Source organism: Armigeres subalbatus, chromosome 2, assembly GCF_024139115.2.
Source record: "Armigeres subalbatus isolate Guangzhou_Male chromosome 2, GZ_Asu_2, whole genome shotgun sequence".
In the NCBI taxonomy this organism is placed as follows: domain Eukaryota; kingdom Metazoa; phylum Arthropoda; class Insecta; order Diptera; family Culicidae; genus Armigeres; species Armigeres subalbatus.
The window spans coordinates 16,720,153-16,747,289 of record NC_085140.1 but is presented as its reverse complement, the minus strand read 5'-3'; the positions used below and the strand labels follow the sequence as shown (position 1 = coordinate 16,747,289).

The 27,137-nt window shown below is 40.6% G+C and overlaps 1 protein-coding gene across 1 annotated transcript in view; it reads left to right on the top strand.

Annotated features, from left to right (window-relative positions):
- LOC134217949 (PAS domain-containing serine/threonine-protein kinase) overlaps positions 1-27,137 on the top strand; it is a 75,251-nt gene that overhangs the window by 14,304 nt on the left and 33,810 nt on the right. Inside the window, exons 3-6 of the mRNA XM_062696797.1 lie at positions 6,187-7,540; positions 7,608-8,665; positions 20,038-20,999; positions 21,114-21,251. Coding sequence (XP_062552781.1) covers positions 6,187-7,540; positions 7,608-8,665; positions 20,038-20,999; positions 21,114-21,251 — 3,512 coding nt within the window. The remainder of the gene's footprint in view (positions 1-6,186; positions 7,541-7,607; positions 8,666-20,037; positions 21,000-21,113; positions 21,252-27,137) is intronic.

Below are 27,137 nucleotides of genomic sequence, written 5' to 3'. Positions count from 1 at the left end.
AATAAAAATAGTAAAATTATACTCAATAAAATCCAAGAAACAAAACGCCAACGATCCACGTGTAAAAACGTCCCAACGCACTAAGGTAAGCACCAGAAGTAATTCCAATCGCTCCAAGGCAGCAAAATTCCTTCAAAATCCACGGATCTGAAATAAAGAAAAAAAAACCCAGATTAATCCACCTAGCGGTGATGATGCCTTTCTCGCTCTTTATAAAATGTGTCGAGAAAAATTCTTTAGAGAGGTCAAATAGAACAAATATAAAGCAATTAATGGTTTTGACTCATGGAGGGGACAGAAAAATTTTAACATGTTAAAAATCGAGTCATCGCTGTATCTTGTACATATTCATTCATGGGATGATGCTATGGCAGTTTCATTGTAAAGAAGAAAATAGTAGTTTGTGCAACTAGTTGCAAAAAGATATTTTTTTCAGCACGAGTATGATAAATCTGTACCAAAATGGTACAATTTTATTTACTTCACATGATCAATCTCGCCAAAAAATCGTGTTGCTGCAGAAAACAAATAGATTCCATGTTATCGTGCCACATTAGGTGCTCGACAGACCATAGAGCGATAAATAAACCTGCCTTTGGAGAATTTGATGTCATGCTCACCAAATTATTTTATTTATTACGTGACACAGAGAATACACTGTTTGAGCCAAATGTGGCCATGTAACTATTGTTCTAATGCTGGTTTTCCATTATAGCACCCAAATGAGTGCTATTTGGAAAACCAGCCTTTGCTATAATGGAAAATAATGGATGTTATGCAACCCATTTGAGTTGCATAATGTTCATTAAAGCACCCATACATGTCATTAGTATGGAAAAGTAGTTGTTAAGGGGCCCTCCTTAGCCGTGCGGTAAAATGCGCGTGCTGAGGGTGGCTGGGTTCGATTCCCCGGTGCCGGTCTAGGCAATTTTCGGATTGGAAATTGTCTCGACTTCCCTGGGCATTAAAGTATCATCGTGTTAGCCTCATGATATACGAATGCAAAAATGGTAACCTGGCTTAGAAACCTCGCAGTTAATAACTGTGGAAGTGCTTAATGAAGACTAAAGCTGCGAGGCGGCTCTGTCCCAGTGTGAGGATGTAATGCCAATAAGAAGAAGAAGAAGAATGGAAAAGTAGTCCGTTTCATCACTCAAATGCTAACTGTAAACCAGGTATTATGATCAGAAATTGCAAAATATTTTTATGAAGTTAAATTGTAAACAAATAATCAATCAAAAGCCTGAATGCGTCCATTTTTAAAGAATTAAAAACAAAAATAGAGAACTATTCAAATTACACATGTTCCAAGATCTGAAAAAATCGTATCTTCGAAATATTGAGAATGTAGCTAAAACCATTTTGAGAGCCTATTCCGACTACAAGCTTTATCAGGGTAAAGCTAGAATAAGGAGGCTCTTGATGTCAAAGTTGTCGTGTAACATCTCGTAATCTACCCAAACTATAAGCGTCACCTTTTAGAAAACCAAGAATGTTCAAACGTATGTAGCAAGGATTTTGACAAACTACATCCTATTTACATTAATATTAGGACGTACCTTATCATTATCGGATAATAGTAAAGAGTAAGAATTGATTACCTGATAACTTTCCCTCAAAACCACAAACGCTCATTAATAATGAAATTTATTTGTTTAACGATAATTCAAACTACGGACAAAATTAGCTCAAATCCTATTCTCGGTTGCGCATGAAATGCTTGTGGTAGATAGAAGTGAGTTACGCCGGAAACTAACTGGAAGACTTGATACTTTGAATTTCCCTGATTAAAGCAGAATTCGCCATCTCCTAACTCACAAACCAATTGAGCAGCTTACTCCGATATATGTGTAATTAGTCGTACAAAGGGTTTCAAAATTCCATCAACCGAGCTAGCGATTTTTGGATTTCAAGTTCTTAATTATATTCACGGTAATCAAATAGAACATGAGTTATGAGTATTAATCGAATGATTTAAGATAAACGCAATTGAAAAACGCTCATTTCTATGAACATTGAAGTTACTCCCCCTCTTTATGGAATATTTCTGTTCCAAAAAAGCGTGACTTGAGACAATTTTTAATCTGTGATTGTCGATGCCAATTCAATAGCTACGAAGTCACATACATTTTTTAATGTTCATATAAAACAAACCTGACAGCAGAATAGAACTGCTATCGAGTACGCGGCTTTTTCTACTCAGATCTCTCTTTGAACGTGCTCGAAAAGTAAGTTAGTTCTAAATACTTAATATTCTGGCTAAATTTTTTATGGTCAATTTAATACAAAACAATGGGCAGACACTTAATGAAATCATGAAACAGGATTCGCCGTCCTATACAACTTGTTGTGAGTAAACAAATTAAGACCAAGTGTCCCAAAACTAAGTGAATTTTTAAATGCATTTTACGAATAAAAAATTAGTTCTTGGGCTTCTTTTAAAAAAGTTTTTTTTACAATGATATGGAAATGCTAATATCATCTTCCAAACTTGGACGTACATGTTCATGATAGCATTAGAGGCGAAAGTATAGAATTGATAGTTCCGTTAGGATACGGCAGGCATGAAGAATGTTTTTATAGAAGTCGATTTGAAAGCGAGCGGAGGGCAATATTTGTGATGGATTGTGTATCCTAACGGTTGTGTTGGATTTGTGTATCCTGTGCGGATTTGTGTATCCTAACGGAACTATCAATTCTATACTTTCGCCTCTAATGCTATCATGAACATGTACGTCCAAGTTTGGAAGATGATATTAGCATTTCCATATCATTGTAAATCGTTTAACTTCACGTAGAAGTAACACACACGAAATCATTAATTTAGTAAGTTTTTTTTTTTTTTTTACTTTGTATACGAGAAAGGCAAAAAATATATTGGCTAAAACTTTCGAGCCCAGAGTCCCAATTTTCATTGGAAAACAATCGGACAGGATTCCCCGTCGAACACAATTTGTTGCGCGCAAATCGGTTGATGAAAACTGATTGAAAAGTTGGCCTGACTTTCCAAGCCTTTTTTGCTTAAAAATGTATTTTGACCATAGTTTCTGATCCCGTCTGCCCAGTTCTCAATAGAAAGCAATGGGACGGGATCCCCTGTCGAACGCTACTTTTGCGAAATAATCGGTAAAGGATAAGTGCCAAAAAGTGAACCAGATTTTTTCACTCGTCTTCGTCAAAAGATAAAGTATGTTGACCTTAACTTCTGAGCCCATAGTCCGACCCAGAAAAATTACAATAGGAAACAATGTGACAAGAGTCTGCGTCGAATGCAACATGTTGCGAGTACAACAGTTAAGGGCAAGTGCCTGAAAAATGGGCTAGACTTTTCCACTCGTTGTTGTCTAAAAAAAAGTATTTTGACCATAACTTCTGAGCCCATAGTCCGATCCTGCCAATTTTCAATAGAAAACAATGGGACAGGATTCTGCGTCGAATGCAACTTGTTGCGAGTGAATCGGTTAAGGGTAAGTTCCTGAAAAATGGGCTAGACTTTTCCACTCGTTGTTGTCTAAAAAAAAGTATTTTGACCATAACTTCTGAGCCCATAGTCCGATCCTGCCAATTTTCAATAGAAAACAATGGGACAGGATTCTGCGTCGAATGCAACTTGTTGCGAGTAAATCGGTTAAGGGTAAGTTCCTGAAAAATGGGCTAGACTTTTCCACTCGTTGTTGTCTAAAAAAAGTATTTTGACCATAACTTCTGAGCCCATAGTCCGATCCTGCCAATTTTCAATAGGAAACAATGGGACAGGATTCTGCGTCGACTGCAACTTGTTGCAAGCAAATCGGCTAAGGGTAAGTGCCTGAAAACGGGCTATAGACTTTTCCACTCGTTGTTGTCGAAAAAAAAGTATTTTGACCACAACTTCTGAGCCCATAGTCCGATCCGGCAAATTTTCAATAAATGGAAATAATGGGACAGGATTTTGCGTCAAATGCAACTTGTTGCGAGCAAATCCGTTAAGGGTAAGTGCCTGAATAATGGGCTAAACTTTTCCACTCGTTGTTGTCTAAAAAAAAGTATTTTGACCATAACTTCTGAGCCCATAGTCCGATCCGGCCAATTTTCAATAGGAAACAATGGGATAGGATTCTGCGTCGAATGCAACTTGTTGCGAGCAAATCGGTTAAGGGTAAGTACCTGAAAAGTGGATTTTTTGCGCACATACACACACATACACACACACGCACATACACACACATACACACGCACACACATACACACACACACAGACATCACCTCGATTCGTCGAGCTGAGTCGATCGGTATATAACACTATGGGTCTCCGAGCCTTCTATAAAAAGTTTGTTTTTGGAGCGAACATATAGCCTTTACGTATACTTTGTATACGAGAAAGGCAAAACTGACAGAGCGAAGAAAACCCAACTTAATTCACCGAGGTGTGATATTGCCTTTCTCGCATTTAGCCAAGACACCAACCTTATATGGCGTTTATATAGTTCAATTCCATTTTCTTAATAACTTTTAAACGCAATGGTCGATCGTTATCAAATTCAATAGTGATCAATAAGGCTTTATCCCCTGTCGAATGCAACTTGTTGCGAGAAAATCGGTTAAGAATTACTAAATAAAAAAGTGACTAATGTTTTTCGGTTTTCGTGTGCACACACACACACACATACACACGGACAGACAGACGTTTGTTCACCTCGACGAGCTGAGTCGATTGGTATATAACATCATGGGTCTCCGAGACTTCTATAAAAACTTCGATTTTGGAGTGAAATGATAGCCTTTCAGTATTGCCTGATTTTCTCAAAATTGCACGCGGCGAACCTTTCATGAAAGGTACCGCCGCGCTTTCTGCACCCCGTTTACTCGATTCTTATGGGTGAATAGCATTGCGGTGTATCGTTTGGCGCGGCCGTACCTTTCGACAGTCATTCGCCGCGTGAAGTTTTGTGCAAGTACCCATTTGGGAACACTACAAACGCCGCGCTGTGTATCATATCCAGAAAATCTGACAATACAACTTTGTTGTACGAGAAAGGCAAAAAAAAACCTTCCAACCCGGTCAAGGCCTGCTACTAAAAAAAAAGTTTTGATTAATTTTGAGCAAAAATGTTCTAAGAGAAAAAATCGTTTTTTTTTAAATTTTTTTTTTAAATAACATCAGGTCTCGACGTTTCATGCATTTTTAAGTCATTATTTGGCATCATTATTAGTCATTATTTCGACTTTTGCTTGGAAAAATTTTCATGGGTAAAAATTTCAAAACTTTGATTAATTTTAGGCACTCCTAAATCATGTCCGATTGAGCTCAAATTTTGCATGGGGTCATATTTCGGGGTAATGAAACTTGTGAGCAATGTCGTTTTTTTGAAATTCGATGACAATTTTTTTTTTTCATGCATTCCATTGGCACAACAAGACCACTTCAAGGTCCCGTTTGCGGAAAACCCAGAATCCGAGTACCAACCTCCACCGCGGTTGGCTCTTTTTTGCAAATTGAATATTTTTCGGATGCTTGATTTGCGCAATCATAACATGATGGCTTCTCCGTAAACAGGACCTTTAAGTGGTCTTGTTGTGTAGGGGTTATCACGCCTTTATGCACAGCCAAGATATTTAACAAAAAAATGATTTTGATTTGATAATATGCCATTAATGGCATGGGACTGATATGCGAGTGGAAGCAGTGCAGTGGGATATAGATCGTTCGACTTTGGTGAGAGAGACCACTAGGAAAGAGCTCGTTTCCTAATAATGAGGCTCATGATTGAAAGTGTATTTAATAGTACAGATAATATTGTAGATCCAGTTGAAAACCGAACTGAGCTCTCGCGACAATCGCATTTTCTCCCATTTCCGAATGTCGCAACTGCATCGCGAGTGGTGCGCATGATGGCGCACGGCTATGGCATAGTTGCGCACTACTCGGGATGCAGTTGCGACATCCGGAAATGGGAGAAAATGCGATTGTCGCGAGAGCTCAGTTCGGTTTTCAACTGGATCTACAATATGAATTTCCACGGAAAATTACACAGATTTTGAAGGGCACAGTGCAGATGAAAGGTAATCCACGAACATGTATCGGTTGGTCCAACACCAAGTCAATCAACAATGTTACTGGGGCATTTACTTTGTATATTTTATTCGAAAATCTCTACAAAAGTACAAACGCAAATACATGAAAAAAATATTCTTTCTGTTCCACAGGCCCACCCAACTCATCGGTTCCGGCACAGATTCGGATTGGCGCAGTTTCTTCAGCAATTCGTTCGAAGTCAACCAGAGCTTTCCCCGCATCGCAACCAACCGTCGAGAAAGACGCCGTCGGGATGAGGACCAGCGCTGGCTGCTGAGCACGCCGCTCCGTTTCCATCGCGTCGGGCCATCGGCTGCCACCACCGGCAAAGGAAAACATCAACGCTCGGCCTTCATGGATCGCGTCCGGGTGGACGGTGCCAACGGGTTACGCTTCACGGCGTTGCGTCCCAAAGGATGCCTCTCGCATGGGGTCAATTCGCCGTACAATAATTCCTACGTGGCCTCGACTTCCGAGTCAATCGGTCGTCTACCGAAGAGTGGAATCAATCCCAATAAGGCGGTTTTCACGATCGATTCCAAGACGTCGCAGATTTTGATTGTGAACCGCAATGCATGTGATTTGTTGGGTTACAGTTCCAAAGAATTGTGTGAAATGCAGTTTGCCAGTTTGTTGCCTAATAAGAACAAGATGCATGTCTCTGCGCTGGCGGAGGGGCAGCTGAATAGTGAGGACGGCACTGTGATCATACTGAGCGGGAAGGTGGTTGAGTTATGCACAAAATCTGGTGAGAATGTGGCTGTTTCCCTATGGGTGAGACAAATCGATAGCGAGTCGAGGTGTTTGGCAGTTGCCGAGCCGGTTGAAAGGAGAGTCGCACAACTGCTAGTAGATAAGAGCGGCTACATAGTTTCAGGAGACTATGAGGCATTGTTGCTGTTTCAATTAGATTCGATTGAAAAATTCAACGGGATGGACGTTACACTGCTGGTGCCGGCAATCCAGTTGCCCGATGCTGATAACAGTATGATTGCCAAACAAATTCGGAAGCAGAAAGCGACTGGGAAAACAGCGGAAGGAGTGGCATTTCCGCTATGTCTGATGATTTCGCATCACGACTCCGGCACGGACACCACCGATAGTGGCCTATCAAATCCAAACCATCTGTACATTATCACGATTTGGGTTTTCACCAACATCTCCGGGTTGATTGTGATCGACGAAAACTCCGTCATAGAGTCGTGCAATCACCATTTTTCAATGCTGATGTTCGGATATCCCCAAAGCAAGATTATCGGAGAGCACATTACGAAGATTCTGCCGAATTTTGGCCAGGAGTGCGACTATCTCGGCTTTATGAACCGAAGTCGGAATGCGACACTTTCGTCATTGGATAATGACGAGTCAGAAACGGAGACGGATCACGTGGATTTTGAGAATAAGGAAGAGTTTATACACAATGCGATCAACAATATGAAGCGCAACTCGGATGTGGCTTGCAGTCCTGTGAAGGAGACAAGGAAAGTAAGTTGTAGAATATTTGGTCATTTTTCCAACCGAATGTGATTTCTTAAATTTGTATTTATTTCAGGTGTGCTTAGACTTTACAACGACCTCTACGAGCAATAACCGAACGGAGGTTACATCTTGTTCAGTCTCATCGAATTCAGCAACCGATCAAGCGGTGCCCCAGGAGAAACCACAAATCTTACCGGAGCCGACAGAGTCCAGTAGCCTATTCAGTGCTATCATAGTTAGTTCCGTGCCAGAAAACCTGCTCTATTTGGAGAGTAATAGCGAAAATAATCGAAACTACGCAAATCTATCCAGCTCTGCAAGTTGCAATGCACTAAAATCGTCTACTTCGGTAGTAACTTCAAGCACAGCAAGAGAAGCACTTACCAAACCACCAGCGCTGGAGGACTGCTCGAACCCGGTTGATTGCGACTTGCTGACGCCCGTTAACGAGTGTTTGAATCTGTTGAGCGGAAAAAACAACTCAGTCGGAAGTCCATCCAAGGAGCAACTCTATACGTCCGAGGATCTCAATTCGGTGCTGTTGAAGAACTCCACAAGTCTTGATTATTCTGCTCCCAAGAGTGCACCTCCAACGGTAACCACACCACGCTACATAAAACCCTACGAGCTAGCAAAGACGATGGTTACATCAACGCCTGACCAACAGAAACGCCATTCTGCCGTCGGTACAATCCCTGTACCAAGTGGGCCCCGGAGGTCCATCTATTCGGATGGGAAGTACCGCGGGGAGGCGATTCACTATGATGAAAATGTGATCGATATTCTGTACACAATTTCTAACCAAACGCTCCCTTGCGGCAGGAAGGTTTACTGTATCTGGGTTAGCCGCGATCCGGACTCGTCGTACAACAACCTCGAGGACGAGGATAAGCATCAGAATCTAACGCTAACCTTCAACAGTATTACGAGTACGGTGGACAATTCGCTCGGACAGGCCATCAAACACACGGCGGCCGCGCAACACTCGGAACGACCAAGCTCGGTGTCCCGCATGTCGCAGTGTGACGATGAATTGACTCACGGCGAGTACAGCAAGTATTACACTTTGGTGAGGCACATCGGGAAGGGCGCTTACGGGTACGTGAAATTGAGTCACCGGAACTCGGATAGGTAAGTTTGTGTTTTGATTACACCGTGTCGAACCTATGACCATCCGCATATAAGGCGAACGTGTGACCAACTACGTTACGACACCCCCTTATACGTAACATCTGTGTAATTATATTGCAATTTGAAAGTGTATCCGTGCTTTTTAATCACGGTATAGGAGAGCTTAACGTAAGAGTTAACAGTTTTTATATTATATTCCGTGTGCGCGTTTGTCTACTTTTTAATCGGTATGCTTCCTTTGGATTTTTTTTTACAAATTTAGGCTTTCTTAATTTTGGTCGATTAATTGTACTGGTCGATAGTGAAATTGTATTCGGACATTTGTAGTTTACAAACTAAGAGATTTGATAATTTATTAATTGGGAAAATTCCAAAATAACTCAATCGCAAAATAGCGGGTGTTCGTGGCTTCCTTAGCGTTAAAGTCACTTGCATATTTTATGTTCATATATAAGTTAAAGTACTGAATTATTACGATAATCTGATATGGGAAAGTTCCTTCCCCTCGGATATGTTACCTTGCCGCGGTGGGTCGGCTTACGCCATTAGCACTGAGATGGCAACCAAAGACATATCCTGTCGTGGTGGTATCACATGTTGACTATTTTTGTTTGGTGCCGCGTTACATATCTGGCATTGACGCACTAATTTACGGCATTTGCATGTGATCCAACGGACATCGTGTTATGGAGCCTTGAATGGTAGTGCAGTCTGGCAGAGGCTTTTTACATCAGTGATAATGATGTGAGTTCTCTTCTTTTCGGCAATACTTTTCTGATGCGTTCCCTGTGACGATGAGTCGTAGCCACGCTTATATTTAGCTAGCTAGGCATTTATTTATACACAATGTATTCAAGACATTCGTAGGAAATGACTACTGGATTCCTGAGTAGAAGTTTTTTAAACTAGGAACGTGGTGCCAGTCTTATTTTGTTATGTCTCACTTCGAAGAGCCATAATAAAAAATACCACACATTATAATGATGGTATATGAACAATCTTATGACGGCTTCATTCTCGATAATTTTTACTAATAGTAGGGAATAGGCGTGATGAAGCTTTACTTTGCCACAGAAAAGTGAATCCTATAGCTGACTCATAGCTGATCATTAGTACATTATAGATATTGACAGTTTAGAAACGATTAAGCTACTTCTTAAAACATAATAATAGTCTTAGACTACCTTGACAAAAGGATAACAATAAAATAGACCAAATGCACGAACAGATTCCACTTTTTACGAGATATAACCAACATTGGGTTTGATAGTATTGACACAGAACAAAAACCATTAAGAACCAATAACTTAGGTAAATAAAGTAATTCGAGGAACCCATACTTCATACCTTCTGACCATAAAGACAAAAATGACATCGTACAAATCAATCTATATAATTCGGAATGAGATAATTGGAGAGAATATCTATTAAAGTTGTAAATATGATGTCTTTTGAGCCAGTTCAACAGTGTCTTAATGGACGACATGATCCTTGTACGGCTGGAAAACTGCTTCAAAGTTATTAGCTTGTCATTTTTTATAAATCGGGAATTGAACACTTTCTTATATTTGATAAAAGAAAAACTTACGTCTCAGTTTCTACGATGAAGCATTGGGCAGCATGTTCCATGTGAGTCGGATAAACTGCTTCGGTAGATTTTGAACGCGTACAATGACAATAGACATCTAAATAGCTTAGCTTAGCTCGCTTAGACTGACTGTACATATCAATGGTTGCTACTCCATGATTGATCAGAACTAGTGCAAATTGCACTATGATCCAAGTGAATAGTGGTAGGGATTTACCATCTATTATCGAAGTACACATTTCAGCAGCTCGCATATGTTGATCAATAATAGCGCCGGCCAAGTCTTAACAGTCAGTTGGGAAAGGGGTGGAATGTTAGTGTGTGGTTATTGTAGCTACTAGAGACCGAGAATACCTCTGCATCTCCACAATTACCACGGGAAGGAAGTTATGTTAGTTGGGTGGGGTAATCAGTAACATAGATCGGGATTCACCATGGAAAGTAATGTGACCTATGTAACTTCTACACAGCAGCATTTCCTTAATTTGTTCAATTGTTCATTCTTTGCGAGAATAAACAATCAATCGCTCAAAGTGAACGATTGTTCATTTGAATTTCGGATTAGGCGCCCGCGTTATCACTTCAGTAACGTAAGAAAAGTAAAAAAGAAATGGAATTAAAATTGAAAATAATTGATAGTAATCGGAAAGCTAATGTTATTCAGCAACCCTTATTTTATCTCTATTTGACGTTAAGTAAGAATGTAAATTTACGTTCATTTTACATGTCGTTTATTTTGCATTACTTTCGCGCGCGCGTGTGTGTGTCACTTGCCTTGACCAGTATACCGTAATCAGGATCTCACTGGTTTTAATCCTGATGTGCCGGTTGGCACTCGTGTTGGGCTTGTGCGCTTTGAGCGGCACACGGTCGCTTCCCAGTCTACATAAAATCGCATATGGTGCAATACAAGATGCTAAATTGGAGACGATATACATACATGTTGTGTGGAAAAGTACCTCTATCGCCTGCACTTCAGCATCCTACACGACACCATATACGTTCATGTGTTGACTGGGTTTGATAGGGCCTGCTTATGGACACATGCAGCTTTTTGTAGAGGTTTAACAGAGCCCACTGTTAAACCCCACCACATCCTAGGCAGGCCCCTAACTCGCAGTGGCCATGGGGAGGGGTCGTCAAGCCCTTGGACATAGTCCCTGCTGCCCCTACAATGACAATAGACATCTAAATAGCATAAAAACTGGTTAAATAATGTGACTCTGACAAGAAAATGACAAAATGACTTTAAACGTTTACGATGTTAGTTAGCATGAGACCTCTCTGACTATCTATGAACGTAATTCCCTCTGATTCAGTTGCAACAGCGTCTTCTTGAACAATATGTTCCGTTTACGGTTGGCAAACTGCTTCGAAAGGAATTATGCAACGGTAAAATCAAAGGCTTGGTGCAGAGGTTTCTACTCTATTCAGAGTCCCGCCAGTAAACCTTCACACAAAAAAAATTATTACGATAATCTGATATGATAAAGTTCAATCATAGTAATGTTTGAATTCGGTTGTGGTTTGTGTTGTGTTGCTATTTTTTCCGGTGGTTTTCGGTTGTTGTTAGTGTCACAAAGAATTTGAAAAAGAAACTTTTACGGTGAGATATATTTATCTTTTTGAGTGATATTGGTGCTGTTGTTTTATGTTTCATTCTTAGTCGAGTTACAGTGCGAGACAGACGCTAGTCTTGTACCTCTGAGTCCTATTCCGGGAGTTTTCCTCGTGTTAGGTTGTTTTACCGTGCAAAAGTGTCAAGTGGATCCCTACCTTGATCCCTCATCTATTGAACTTGTCTTTCAAAATCATGGATGGGTTTTGGTGCTAGGCGAGATTTGTCCACTTTCATGAGGGAACCAGGTTCCCGGGAACACTTCTGGATGTGGCCAATATGTCCAAAACCTCTCAAAAACTCATCTATTTAGCTTGTCTTTCAAAATCATGGAATTTGATATGTCACAAGATGAGTTTCGGTGCTAATCGAAATTTGTCCGCTTCCCTGAGATTGTCTTCCAAAATCATGAAGTTTGATATGTCGCAAGACTGGTTTTTACACCACTTGAAAAATGTCCACTACCCCAGGGAACCAGATTCCCGGAACATCCGGAACCATGTCCTGGTGATCCAATTGTATCAAAACTAACTTCTGATGCTGGTCAATGATGATTGACCACGTTTGCATCAACATTCTGGGCACTTTCGTTCATTTATCAATGGTTAAAAAAAAAAAATACCCGTTTTTGACTGCACCTGACCCAGGACCCCCTTAATAAATCCGACCAAATTGGCACCATTGTCAAATCAAATCATGTAGCAAAAATAGACATGAAAATTTCATGTCAATCGGTCGAAAAATGAGCCCACACGGCCCAATTTTATTATTTGTTGCCGGTCTGTGAGATAAGATTCAAGCCATCTAAGGAGTCCTGGCTCAACATTGAAATGTCAATGCGATCAAACGCCTTGCTAAAGTCAGTGTATAGAGCTTCCACGTATCCATTGCATTAAGAGAATAGTCAATGAATTCTATTAAATTTGTAGCGGTAGAGCGACCTTTGAAAAATCCAGGCTGCTTATTCGTAATTCTGTTTTTAAGTTGTGAAAATAATTTTTCATTGATAATGGATTCAAAAAGTTTTGGAGCAAGCAAGAGATAATGGCTATTTCACGGTAATTACGAATGTCAGATTTTTTGCCTGATTTGAAGATAGTCACAAGATAGGAGCTTTTCCATGCCCTGGGAAAATTTCCGGATTCCAATGACAATCTGAAGAGCCAAAACAAAGGTGCAGTCAGCTCTTTAGCCAGACTCTTCATAAATATCGGTGGAATACCGTCAGGACCAGGGCCTTTAGATGCTTCTAAGTTTTTAAAAGCGTTTAGAATATCGTTCACCATGATCTGATTAACACCGATATCCCTAGCGAATTCTGGGATAGGCGCAAAAAATGTAGGTCGGATCTTGTTCTGAAAAGGTGGTGTATATTTCTTGGAAGAAATCTCCAAAAAGATTACAGATATCTTCCGAGCAATTACCGACGCGTTCGTCTAAATACATGGTTGACGGAAAATTGTCTGATTTTAATTTTGATTTTACGTAATTGAAGAAGTTCTTTGGACATGACTTTATTTCGTGTTCTGTTTTCGTGTTGTGTTCTTCAAATGCTACATCAATTGCTAATTTTAATTGATCGCAGATGTTCATATATTTTTCCAAATTTTCATTCGTCTTGTCTAGCTTATAAGTTTTATGTAATTTTTGTTTGCGATTCTTTAAATTTTTTATTTGCCTATTGTACCAAATTGGATATTTTGAATTTCCGCTCCGTCGTTTTCTTCTTTTTGGGACCTCGTCAATAATAATATCAAAAATAATGTTATAAAAGACACCAACGGAAGATTCAATATTACCTTCATTCTCTAACACTTGCTTCCAGTTAAATCTACTTAGCTTATGTCTTATGTTGTCATATTTTGCTTTATTGTATTCAAGGACTTCTTCAAAGTCACAATCGCTGCCATGAACCAACACAGAGTATTCGATTGCCGTGTAGAATGTTTCGTTTTTCCATAAGGGATTCAATGATTTAGTCACACAGAAATCTTCTTGAATATTGGTTAGTAGGAGATCAAGGTAACAGTTCTGTTGATTTTTAATGTGATTGATTTGGTTAAGTCCTAGGCTAGCAGTTCTGTCAAATATAAACATAAGTGTTTCATTTTCCCCAGCGACTGGAAGTAGAATTTGTTCGTTCTCTGAATCCGGAATAAAGTCATGGTTAAAGTCTCCGTAAATATGTACTTTGACTTCAGGTGGAAGTCCCGATAAAATTTATTCTGCAGTTTTTAAAAAGCTTTCATAAGATATTGTTTGCGCACGTTCCGGTGGAAAATACACAGAGGAGAAAACATGGGTTTCTCCTGCAATGCTAGATTTCACCCAAACATGCTCAAAGTGCTTATATTTTTTGGTAGTTATTATTTCTGAATCAAAATTGCTAGAGATTGCGATTAGAACTCCACCGCCAGCCTTTTTTTAGATTCTAAGAAATCGCGATCGTCCCTGAATACATTAAAGCTGCTTCCAAAAAGTTCTTCACTATTCACGCTTTCATCCCAGCTGGTTTCAGATGCCAAAATAACCGAGAAGGACGAGCTTAAGATGTTATTATGAAATTCATTTTAGCTGGGCTTTTCATGCAATGACAGTAAATCAAAACTTCAGTCGCATTTTGTTTTGATGAAGAACTTGTTGGAAGCACGTTGGTTGTTAAAATATTTACCCCGTTGGTCGATAAGATACCCAGCCAACACAAAATCGCATATGCTAGCGAATAAGTGTACAAGGTGGAGGCGATATAGGCGCATTCTTCCATTTGACTGCGTGCAAAATGCACGTATATGGCCTCCACTTTGTACACTTATTCGCTATGATATACGATCTTGTGTTTGCTGGGTAGTGCTACTTTCTTCAGCCGAAGAAGGCGTCCTTACTTGCGAAAATTTCCGGGGGAAGGAGAGTGGTACCTCGTTGTGCTCTCCCGTAGTTGTTGCAGGCGATTTGTCCGCTCGCTGGATAGGTATTGTCGGTATGACTGTAGATCAGCTGCAGCTTCTGCTGGCCCAATTCCGTATTCCTGATGTACTTGGATGAATATTTGATGTAGATGTTCTGGTGCAGTCGGCAGTCCTTCAGATGCAAGGAGCATCCTAATGCTCGTTGGAGTCATTCCCTCGACGCATACATTAGCAGACTGGTCCTTCATGTATGCCAGAAACAACCGGACAACCTTCATAATCCTCGGGTCACGTAGTCTGGCTTTAAGGAAACGGCCGTCTCCTTCGGTGGATTGCTGAGTCAGACGGACGATGGGTGGTCTCATCGGATCTAACTCAAATTGGCTGTCAGGATTCGGTAGTTGTGTTTCCTGTTGTTGTTGTTGCTGATGTATTTGGTGTTGTTGATGATTTTGTTCTTGTTGTTGTCGTAGATGCTGTTGTTGTTGTTGCTGGTGCTGTTGCTGAAGGCTTTGCAGATTTCCGATATTTGGTTCACTCTGTTGGTTGTGGATTGGTGGAGGTGTGGGTTTTGTTTTTTTGGCCGGGTTTATCGTTTCACCTTTTTTGAAATTGATGAACGATTTTGCAGCAGGAGCAGAGAGAGCTGCAATTGGGTGGTCTGTAGATGCTAGGGGTCCGGAAAATTGATGCTTTGTCATTACGGGTAGCTGTTTGTCTGTTGATTTGTTGTTATTGTTGTTGTTTTTGCGTGTAGGAAGTTGTAACGTTGTTTTTGCTTCTTATTGGTGGAGCTTTTTGTTTATGATGTCTTTTACTGTTAGTCGCCTTTTCAGTCAATGGATTATTGGTGAGGGTGTTTCTGGAAATTTCATGCTGCCGGTATTCTTCCAGTTTTTTCCAGGCTGGGCTCCAGCTCCAGCATTTCCAACCAGCTTTATTGAGGTGTCTAACACAACTTCCCTTGACTTGCGCCATTTTTGCGCGTCGCTCAGCGAAAAGGTCTGCAATGGCATCACGCGAAATTTTCTGCCGGGCAGGAGATGGGTTTGGTTGATGCTGTTTTACTTTGATGTTGAGTGGAGATTGTGGATTGTGAGCCCCAGCAACTAAATTAATTTCAGTGGAGTTTTTGTCTTGGGATTCCTCTGCTAGTTCATCCGCCAAAGTCTTTGGCCCAAACCACGGTTTTGAGTGCAAACAATCCACTTTTGAGTAGTTTTGGTTTTCAGTATAGTGAGCCCGGTTTTTGGTGCTTTCAGTAAAGAAATGGCAAACTCTCAATCAATGCCGCGTGCATGTGTGCTTGTTAACAATGCTATTGTTGCTACACTTATCTCTGAAGTAACAACCAGAGATGTATGTACTGTCACAATTGATGCAACTGGCGGAACCCCCGTCAGGAAATACGTCTATTGTTCGGTTTATTTATCACATGATGAACCATCCCCTACGGATGCTTTCTAACGAGTTGTCATATATTGCACTTCAAAAGGCCTTCCGCTAATTGTCGGCAGTAATGCTAATGCTCATCACATCATCTGGAGTAGCTTGGATATCAATCTGAGAGGCTCCAGCTTGATGGAATACTTAAGTAGTACCGAACTTAGTTTACTTACCATAGGCAATCACCCAACCTTTATGGTATCTAATAGAGCAGAGGAGTTAGACATAACCCTTTGCTCCAATAGAATCAGTCACGAGTTGACGAATTGGCATGTGTCAGATGAGGAATCGATATCTGACCATCGCTACATCTACTTTGATCATTTGAATGTTACTTCGCAGACCTTGCGTTTTAGAAATCCTCGTTCAACAAACTGGGATCTTTACACAGAGTTGCTCTCTACCAAATTTCATGGATATCTACCTTCTATAGAAACTCCTACTGACTTGGATGATGCAGTTGATACTACAACGTTGCACATCGTGGAAGCTTTCGAAGAAGCTTGCCCTTTACGTTCTGTAAAAACCTCAAGAGGAACCCCTTGGTGGAATTCCGATTTGGCTAAGCTAAGGAAGCAGTGCAGAAGGAGTTGGAACAGACGCCATTCAGCAGGGGCGGATTCTTTCAAGTTGGCTTGCAAAGCTTACAATAAGGCTCTACGATCTGCTGAACGATCCGGCTGGAAATTTTTTTGTGCAAATGTTTCCAATCTGAGTGAACCCAGTCGATTGAATACAATTCTTGCGAGATCCAAGGATTTCCAAGTTGGCGAAATTCGCAAGCCAAATGGCGACTACACTTCTTCTGACGAAGAAGCGTTAGAGCACTTATTTGATACACACTTCCCTGGATGTGTAGATATTGCATCTTCGGATGGTCCTGATGTCTTTTATGTAGTTATGGGTCTTGGGCTCAGGCTCGTAGAATCATAACTACTGAATCGATTCAATGGGCTCTTAATAGTTTTGCTCCTTACAAATCTCCAGGGGAAGATGGGATCTATCTCGTTCTTCTTCAGAAGGGTTTTGATCATATCAAACATGTTTTGAAAAAGCTTTTAGTATGCAGTTTTGCTACTGGGTATATTCCCATATCCTGGAGGGATGTCACTGTAAAGTTTATCCCAAAAGGAGGACGTGCTTCGTATGAAGAAGCAAAGAGTTTTAGACCCATCAGTCTGACCTCATTTCTTCTGAAATGCTTAGAACGCATTATCGATCATCACATTCGTGATGACTGTTTGGCACACATGCCTCTTCATGTTAATCAACAAGCTTACCAATCTGGAAAGTCCACCGTGACTCTTCTACACAAGGTTGTCTACGACATCGAAAAAGGCTTTGCTCAAAAGCAATCATGCTTGGGTGCGTTTTTAGATATTGAGGATGCTTTTGACAACGTGTCTTTCGATGCAATATTGGAAGCCGCACGTTGGCATGGGCTACCTAATAAAATTACCAAATGGATTCACCAGATGCTTAAAGGCTACCTTACACATCGGGAAAATTTTCCGCCGGATTTTGGTCCCCGTGCATTTTAAATGGGGCCGGGATTTTGATTTTCCGTGCCCAAATCCGCGAACCAAATTCCCGAGGTGTGAGGCTACCTTAAAAACCGACATTTCTACTCGACATTACGTCAAGCAACGATTAGGAAATTAAGTGTCTGTGGCTGCCCCCAAGGGGGAGTATTATCTCCACATTTGTGAAACCTCGTTGCAGATACGCTATTGGGATTACTCAATAATGGCGGTTTTCCTACCTATGGATTTGCCGACGACTATCTAATATTGATAGTCGGTTTGTGTATTACTACTTTATTCGACCTGATGCAAAACGCTCTTCAGGCAGTCGAAAGTTGGTGTCGTCAATATGGCCTTTCGGTTAATCCGAATAAAACATATATTGTACTTTTCACGGAAAAACGTAACCGTAATGGTATTCCCATTACATCTTTTTGATTCTGAAATCAATGTAACGGATCAGGTAAAGTATGTGGGACTAATTCTTGATTCCAAGCTCTTCTGGACTCCTAACATTGAGTTCAGAGTCAAAAAGGCGTGTATGGCTTTCGGCTAATGCCGACGAACTTTTGGTAAAACTTGGGGTCTTAAACCCAAATATATCAAATGGATTTACACAACAGTTGTACGACCAATTTTGGCTTATGGATGTCTTGTGTGGTGGCAAAAGGGTGAAGTGAGGACAATTCAGCCTAAATTCTTCATCTTCAAAGGATGTACTTAATATCAATGACTGGTGCGTTCTCTTCAACTCCCACGGCTGCTCTCGAGGTTCTCTTCGACGTTGTCCCACTACACATACATCTCGAACAAGAAGCACTTTCTTGTACTTACCGATTATGGGTTCTCGGTTTCATGGAAGAGAATCCTGTAAACCGCAGTTCTACACACACTTCGTTGTTACAACTCATGGTTGATTGGGACAGAACAGTACTCGCACCAAGTGATCTCACACTCGCTAGTAGTTTTCCTTATAGGACATTTTCAACACAATTCCCCTCGCGGAATGGCTATTTGGAGAGAAGTAAGTCGGACAGCATTGTTTGTTACACTGACGGCTCCCTCTTCGAAGGTAGAGCGGGTGCAGGTGTCTACTCGCGTGAGCTAAGATTGGAACAGTCCCACTCACTGGGTAGACACTGCACTGTCTTTCAAGCGGAAATATTTGCCATTATATGTGGAGTGCAATCCGCACTGCAGAAACACATAATGGGCAAAGTAATATACTTCTGTTCAGATAGCCAAGCAGCTATCTAAGCCCTCGCTTCGGCCAACTCAAGGTCGAAGTTAGTGATCGCATGTCGAACTCAAATAGAGGAACTGAATTCAGTTAATACATTGCACCTTATATGGGTACCTGGCCATTCTTCCAAACCTGGAAACGAATTGGCTGATGAGCTAGCTCGCTCTGGAGCATCACAAGACCTTTTTGGTCCTGAGCCAGCTATTCCAATATCTAAGTGTTGGGTGAAGCGTTTGATTAGCTCTTGGGCTTCCACTCAGCACAAACGGTATTGGAGTAGTTTGGATTTATGTCGACAAACAAAATTGTAACCGAGAGCCATCTCCGGTAGTAGCTAACTATTTAGCTAATCTGTCTAAACAGAATTGCAGTGTCTTAGTCAAGGCCTTGACAGGTCACTGCCGACTCAACTATCACATGGCAAATATTCAACGTGTTGAATCTTTTGTCTGTGATGGTTGTGAATCCGATTATGGAACTTCTTATCATCTGATATGTAACTACCCAGTTTATGCGCAACTGCGTTTCCAAATATTTGGTAAACACTTACTAAGTTAAATTGACTACAGAAACCTGAACCTTCAAAGTATTCTGTTGTTCATAACCCGTTGTGGTAAGGAGCTATGAGCTTTTGTGCGTGTTGTATACGTTGTATGCCCTCTTCAAGGGTACTTTTCCCAAACTTCCCATTTTCCTTCCATCCATATTCCTTTCCTTTTTGTTCACTTCCTTTTCCGTCAGGTGATGAGAAAGGCTGTGAAGGCGATGGCACAAATCTCCCGAATTGAGGTAAACGTGCCCCTGGAACCGACGTTCTGGTAGCTGATAGATTACTCGTTGTGTGAGTTTGTAACATGCAAGTAACTTCAACGCCGTTGAAGCGATGAACCTTTTCCTTCTTTGTGACCAAATAATCTTGGAATTTCCCCAATCAAACAACTAACGCTATGCAGCATGGCGAATAAATTTATTTCTGATTTTGTCGATTGTCGACTCATGTATCTCTGAAAATTTGAATTAGTATTGAATTATCTTCGTTTATCTGCAGATTGTTGGTGATATCAAAGTTCATACTGAAGGAAAAGCTCGTTCCGCAATTTATGATAACGACCGACGACAAACGGGAGATTCCCATGGAAGTGTACCTGTTGATGCACGTGAAACATCCGAACATCGTTAACATGTTCGACTGGTTTGAGAACGACAAGTTCTTCCAGGTGGTGATGGAAATTCACGGTTCCGGGATGGACCTGTTCGAGTTCATCGATCGACGACCCGTCATGACGGAGAAGTTGGGTTGCTGGATATTTCGACAAATCGCAAACGCAGTTGCGTTCCTTCACTCGTTGAACATCCTGCATAGGGACATCAAGGATGAGAACGTTATAATCGACCATAATTTCCATATCAAACTGATCGACTTCGGATCGGCGACATTTGTCCAGGAGGGGCAACTGTTTTCAACTTTTTACGGAACGACCGAGTATTGTAGCCCGGAAGTGTTGGCCGGCAACCGATATTCGGGACCAGAGCTGGAAATGTGGGCACTAGGGGTCACGCTGTTCGTGCTGATGTTTTTCGAAAACCCATTCGTGGACGTAGAGGAAATCCTGCAATCCGATCTGATTATACCGCATGAAATCAGCGACGAACTGGAGTACGTGTTGCTCTCGTTGCTGGACAAGAACCCCAAAACACGAATCACCATCAAAGATCTATTGGAGACCGAATGGATGGCACAGGAAATCAATCCGTCGCAGTTCAATTTCGCCAAAATTATCCCCTGTGAGCCATACGAAACTAATCCGGAGAAGTATTACGTAGATCCCAATATTTGTTCCAGCCAAACAGGCCTTTCCACTTCACCGCATAGTCTCTCGATGGTGGATGACGTTGATGGGGAAGACGATGACGAGCACGCTCATATGGACGATTCTTTCATCGATCCCGATGAAATGTTGGATGACGACATTTGTCCTCTCTCGCATGACGACGAACTCGGTCACGATGGTAATGGAACTTTTAGTTTGCTACATTAATTTCTTTCATACCTTCTAATAATTGTTATTATACAAATGTAAATTCTTAACATTTAAAAACCGTGTTGAATTTCCTTTGTTTCAGATAATCATTCGGGTAGATCGATGAACATCTTGTCCACCGGGCTTACCAGCCTATCGTTGAAGGAACCGGATGGCACGTGTATCAGTTTGGTGGATGGCGATCGGATTGGACAGTCCACTTCAACGCACTCTACAACAGGTAATAAAATAGTTGCTGGCTCGTTGTTTTACCCCAGCAACAGCGGTGCCAGTTCTGTGTTTGTGTCATCATCGTCGTCTCCTGTGGTTGGTGTCGGTGTCCATCTGTCCAACAGTACTAATAGTAGATCCGAGCCTTGTGGTCCCTCCATACTAACGGCGAAAACATCCGCTAGCTCCATTGTAACAACTAATACTTCTACCATCATCAGTACCACTACTACTACTACCACTAACGCTCCCCGTACCATCAACTCTGCCCCAGTACCCATTTCCACCAGTAGCTTCACGAAACTCACTGAAGCCAATGCCTATAGCAGCAATACTAGTGTCAATAGCGTTAACAGTAACTCAGTTAGTACTAGCCATAGTAGATCGAAACTCCTAGAGTGCGACAGTAGCAGCTGTAGTACCCAAACCGCTGCAGCACACTCCCTGCCCATTCGGGCGGTCTATCAACCTCACCTCTCCACTACGGCAGTGACGCGTCACTCCTTCTGCGATGTAGACTGTCTTGTGGCCCCACCACCGGTCAAGTGTACCTATTCGATTTTGAACAGTAGCAGCAGCGCAAACACAATCAGTAGCTTGAACATAGAGGAAGACTATCCGTTTGATAGCAGTAGCACCTTCAACACCCCTACCAATTCTTCCCATTCTGCCACCACCGGCGTAGGTTCCCTCCATACCGCAACGACTACCCTCAGCGAAGGCAGTCCGTTACTTTCCAAATCCATTTCTCCCCTGCAGCACCAGAAACTCATCTTCAACGATGAATCTCCCCACTTGCTCCTCCTGGATACCTTCCCCTACGCAGCTTCCTCTTCCTCGACCAGTCCGTGCAGTTCTCTGACGTCCTCCAAATCGGAGAACAACATATTCGATGGTACATTTGCTACGTTTAATTCCATCTACGATGTGGTCAGTTTGAACGATGTCAACGAAGCTAGCTCGTCCGGGATGACGTTCCCGAGCTACGCCATGAACGATCTGTCGAAGGCACAAATTTTGAACACCATCAGTAGCACCGACCTGCGGTTGGAGAAGAAATAGTGCGAATAATTGATCTAAATTCCACCAAGTTTTTTTTTTATAAAAAGTGGGATTGGTTGTTGTTTCTGACTTTTTTCGAGTTCTGTTGGTTGATATTGGTGGAATTTAGCTTATTATGATTAACTAAGTTTTTGATAACTTCAAGTTATCAGTTGTTAAACGAAATCTTCATTTCATTGAAGTATTGTCCTTAACTCAATTTTTGGTTTGGTTTCCAACGAAAACAAGTAGGTTTCGACGCAATTTTGAGTAGCATGCCAGTAGTTGAAAAACGCCTTTTTAGAATCCAGAAATATAAACCAGTGATAAACGTTCCAAAGGAATTTGACCTTCAATAGGTTCATAAACTTAGCATAACTTCATCCACTCTTTTACAACGGGAGAGTATCTGATCAAAAATGAAATTTTGGTGAACAGGTGTCTGACTAAATTCCTAGAATAAAACCAAAGATTAGTCTATCGACAGCGCACTGTCCGTCACGGTACTTGTTAGTATTTGTCGAGCAGGTAATGACTAATGCAACAAATGAAAAATAATGTTGCAGGTAGGTGGATGATGTTCAGCTTGGGCGTCATTTGAACTTGAAAGTTTTTTTTATAACCTACTTAGTAGTCCGATTGCCTGCTACCGCCATAACCTGTTGCCTGGTTGATTTTGCTCAACCTTTTTATCTTTCTCGTACAACAAAGTTGTACCGAAAGGCTATAATTTCACTCCAAAATCGAAGGCTCGGAGATCCATGATGATATATACCAATCGACTCAGCTCGTTGTACTGAACAAATGTCTGTCTGTCCCTATATTGTGTGTGTGTGTGCGTATGTCTGTGTGTGTGCACATGAAAAGCCAAAAAAAATAGTCAACTTTTCTTTTAATAATCCTTAACCGATTTTCTCGAAATAATCACGATCGGTAACCGCGTTCGAAAGTTATGAAAAAAAGGTAAAGATATGGGTAACATTTCAACAGCTGCCTAATGCTTAAAAAAAACAATTTGTCGTTTCAATAGTGTAATATTGAGCGATACAAGTGGAAATGTTACAAACAACCCTCGGAAATTACAAAATGACTTATTCTAATATCACAGGTTGAAGTGCTCAAGCAAAAGGTTTGCTGGAGTTATGCAACTATTACAAAACTTTGGTAAAACTCGATGGAACCAGTCGTTGAGTTCTTCCATTTTAGCCATCCGGTGGACGTCCTCAGCTAGATGATATGGGTCCAAATTCAGCAACATTTTCAGCAACCGGTTTTAGAGGGCTTCGTTTTCTTTTGAAAAAAAGTGCTTAGGATTTATCAGCATTAGTCTTGATTTTCCTTTTTTTCTGGTAATTCTCTCCTTTTAGTCTGGCAACCCTGGATGCTTCCGATTTTTTCAATTTTTATCTTTATATCCGACGGTTTTATTCGCGATTCGCCACCCTGGGGAAAGTAAAGCCCCCCGAAGATCCGGGTGAACAAAATGCGGCCACCAAACCGCCTCAGTCGACCATCCGGAAAAACGCGAAACACAAACTCGATGTTGTACCGAACCTCCAAGATGAATTTGTTTATGGTTCGCGCCCGAAGAGCCCCTATCGCACTCGCTCACGAGACAAACTGTGTGCTCCAGGCAGAAAGGATCAGACATCACCAGCTTTAGTGACCACCACTTTAGTGACCAGCCTTGCCGGCATCGGTAGCTCGAAAGTTATTGTAAACATCCCTGTGAATAACGACTACGGAATGCTAACACTCGACGACGATGTGTACGAAAATATGCCGATACTCACCCCGATCCACCAAACTGCGGCAGCGCCACACAAACCGAAGAAGATAGGGTAAGGGAGGTATTTTGGACCACTTTAGGAGATAACGAATAATTTTTCGAATAAAAGTTAGATTTTGTAATAAATCTTGATCAATTCCCTATGCAACTAAAAAGTGGTAAGTGCTAGGTTGGATTTGTATGTAAAAATGGTTCTAAATCCCACCGAAAGAACCAAAATATCATAAATTCTGAAGATATGTAAGATTTAATTTTGGACCACCTGTTTTTATTTTGGACCACCTATTTAACATATTTTGGACCACTCCAATAATTTTGAATTGCTTGCAAAGTTATGTTACTATATATTATATTAAATTAGTGATTTTAGCATTTTTGGCGTGTCATCCTTAAAGTCTTTGTTAACTTATACATTTTTATAAGCACTCAAAAGCTTAGAACAATACCAATTGCTAAGGTGTTGAAACTAATCAATTTCAGTACCACTCGGTACAACATCATCAAAGCAAAACAAACGTGCGGCCCATGGCCGTGATGTAGGCACCTGGTCACTCCTACCCTGCCATATTTTTTTTATGTAGTTTACCGATCTGTTCCATTTGCGTCCTTGATAGTAGTGGATTGCTCGGTTCTTCCTTGCTCCTTGCACATTCTTTTTCCAAACGAAACATAATCGTAGAACACGGAACTCTGTTCCATTGGCAAGCAGCACGGACGGAGAGCTCTAGCAAAGATTGGTTCTTGTCATGGAGCTTTCTTAACTATTTTCGTATGGAAATAATTAAAACAGTTACATGTTGGTTTAAAAGACATTTTTCTAGGACTTACATCAATGAACGGTAATTTATAAATTCGGTATGAACTGTAATTAACTAATACTAGAGAAATAAATGGTTGGTAAAACAAATTTATTATTATTATTATTTTCCTCATTTAAGATAAGAGGCTTTCAGCTCTTGGCTGGCTCACCTCTGGTAGCAAATAGGCAAAAATTTAAGAGATCTAGAGCTTAAAAGAAGATATGTCCAAAATATGTTTGGTTCAATGAATATTGAACCTATTTTGGAACATGCCTCAAAATACTGTTTTTAAACTTGCAATGTTATGCTTCAGGTCTGAAACTGCTTCAATTAGGTTCTAATAGGTCAACAACATCATTCACATGTTTTAAATCTATGTACAAATAAACTTACAGCTTTTAAAGGTTGAATTCCATTTTACAATGTCGTCTTGGTTTTGGTCTAATCTAGCCGGAATGGGTAAATACGTGAAAATATTCCTTATAATGGCTATATTTTATAAGAAACAAATGTAGGAAATACCTTATGGATAGTTTCTTTTTGCAATAAAATTGAAATGTTGGATGTTTTATTTAGTTATGTGCGATAAAAATGCAAAATTCAGCTAGGTGGTCCAAAATATGAGCCCGGTCCAAAATACAGCCGTTACCCTACGTGTCCCACCGATCACCGTCGAAAAAAAAACAACAAAACAGGTGCGAGAGCTCATGGCTTAGGCTGACCATATGTACCGTATTTAACGGGACAGTCCTGTTTTTAGACCTTTTTGTGCTGTCCCGTCGTAATCTCGTCGTCGTCGTAAATCCACAATTTGTCCCGTTTTTCATTGATTCTGCCAAAGAGCTGCAAAATATTATTAAGTTTTAGGCCGGAATCTAAACTCAAATACCTACAACGAAAGTGTTTTATTGTATCTTCATTAGAGTCAGTGTCTCAACAAAGAAAAGGGACGAAACCCATTAGAAAGTGTGAGAAGTTATGTTATTAGAGTTGTTCTTAAAAGAATATTATCTATGTCGTTTTGTATTTTCATTGATCGACTTTTCTTAAGGTTTTTTATAGTAATGACAACATGTGCTTCTCCGGGAGATTTTTTATACAGTTTCATTTCAATTTTTTTCCTGCTTATTCCGGAGGCACTAAAATTTGGTCAATTTCATCAGTGAATTGAACGGAATTAGTAACTTGGTAGGCAAGTATTTCCTGAAAATCAGGTCAAGCCTTAACAAAGTACCTACTGTAAAAAAAGGACGGCATGAAAAAATAATTTATAAATCAACTGAACAAAATCGAGTTCAAGGCAGTTTCAAATCGAGGGAAAATTTAGTCGGACTAAAGGCTAGATTTAAGGTCCGCACGTACTATAAGGGCAGTTCACACATCAGGAGCTTGTCTCAAAATTCGTTACCATGTGTATGGACGAGATTTATGAGATTCCATTATGAAAAAAAAACGTCCCGATTTAAAACACAATCAGGCGGAAATATCCGGACTCTCTGTAAAGCTGTAAACCAGACTATAAATCGCTCAGGATTTTTTTTCTTTTGCGACGAAATTGCATGAGTCCCGTTTTTTGGGAGCACATGGGCTCCCAATCAAACCAAACCAATGGACAAGATTCCCGAGGTTTAAGCTACTTTTAGCGTCATTTAAATCAATTTCGATCAAATTGGACTATGAATTGATTAGATTTGACATTTATTCTCAGGCGCCAACCATATTCATGAAAATAATTGAAATTACATTTTATTAATGTTCTTTCCTTCTTGAGATTCTTATTATTCTTATCCTAACATTTTTTTCCACTTATATTCATGAAAAGGGATTTGGCACAAGAAATCAAACCCTATTGCTCTTTTCGCATTTGTCTTTTGAATTTTTTTCGTGAAAATATTTTTCCTTAGCCTTCAAATGCCTAAAACCGGCCTTAGGCAGGGTAGTTTGACTATTGTTTATTCAGTTAAATGAAAGTTAATTGCCTATATTCCGGGGATTAAACCATCCGACTTAGACATTAATTTACAATGATATGAAAACTCATATGTACATTATGTGGAAGATAATGATTTGAAAAAATGTATTGGAGGTAACCACTTTCCCTTCGGTGAGACTCGAACCCACGACCCTACAGTACGCTAGACTGTTGCTTTAATTAACTAAGCTACGAAGGATCTCCTTGAAGAGTGAAATATTTGTAGTTTAGTATTTTTCCACAACTAACTTAATACAATAGAAAGTTATGGTGATGAATGATTCATTCTAAAAT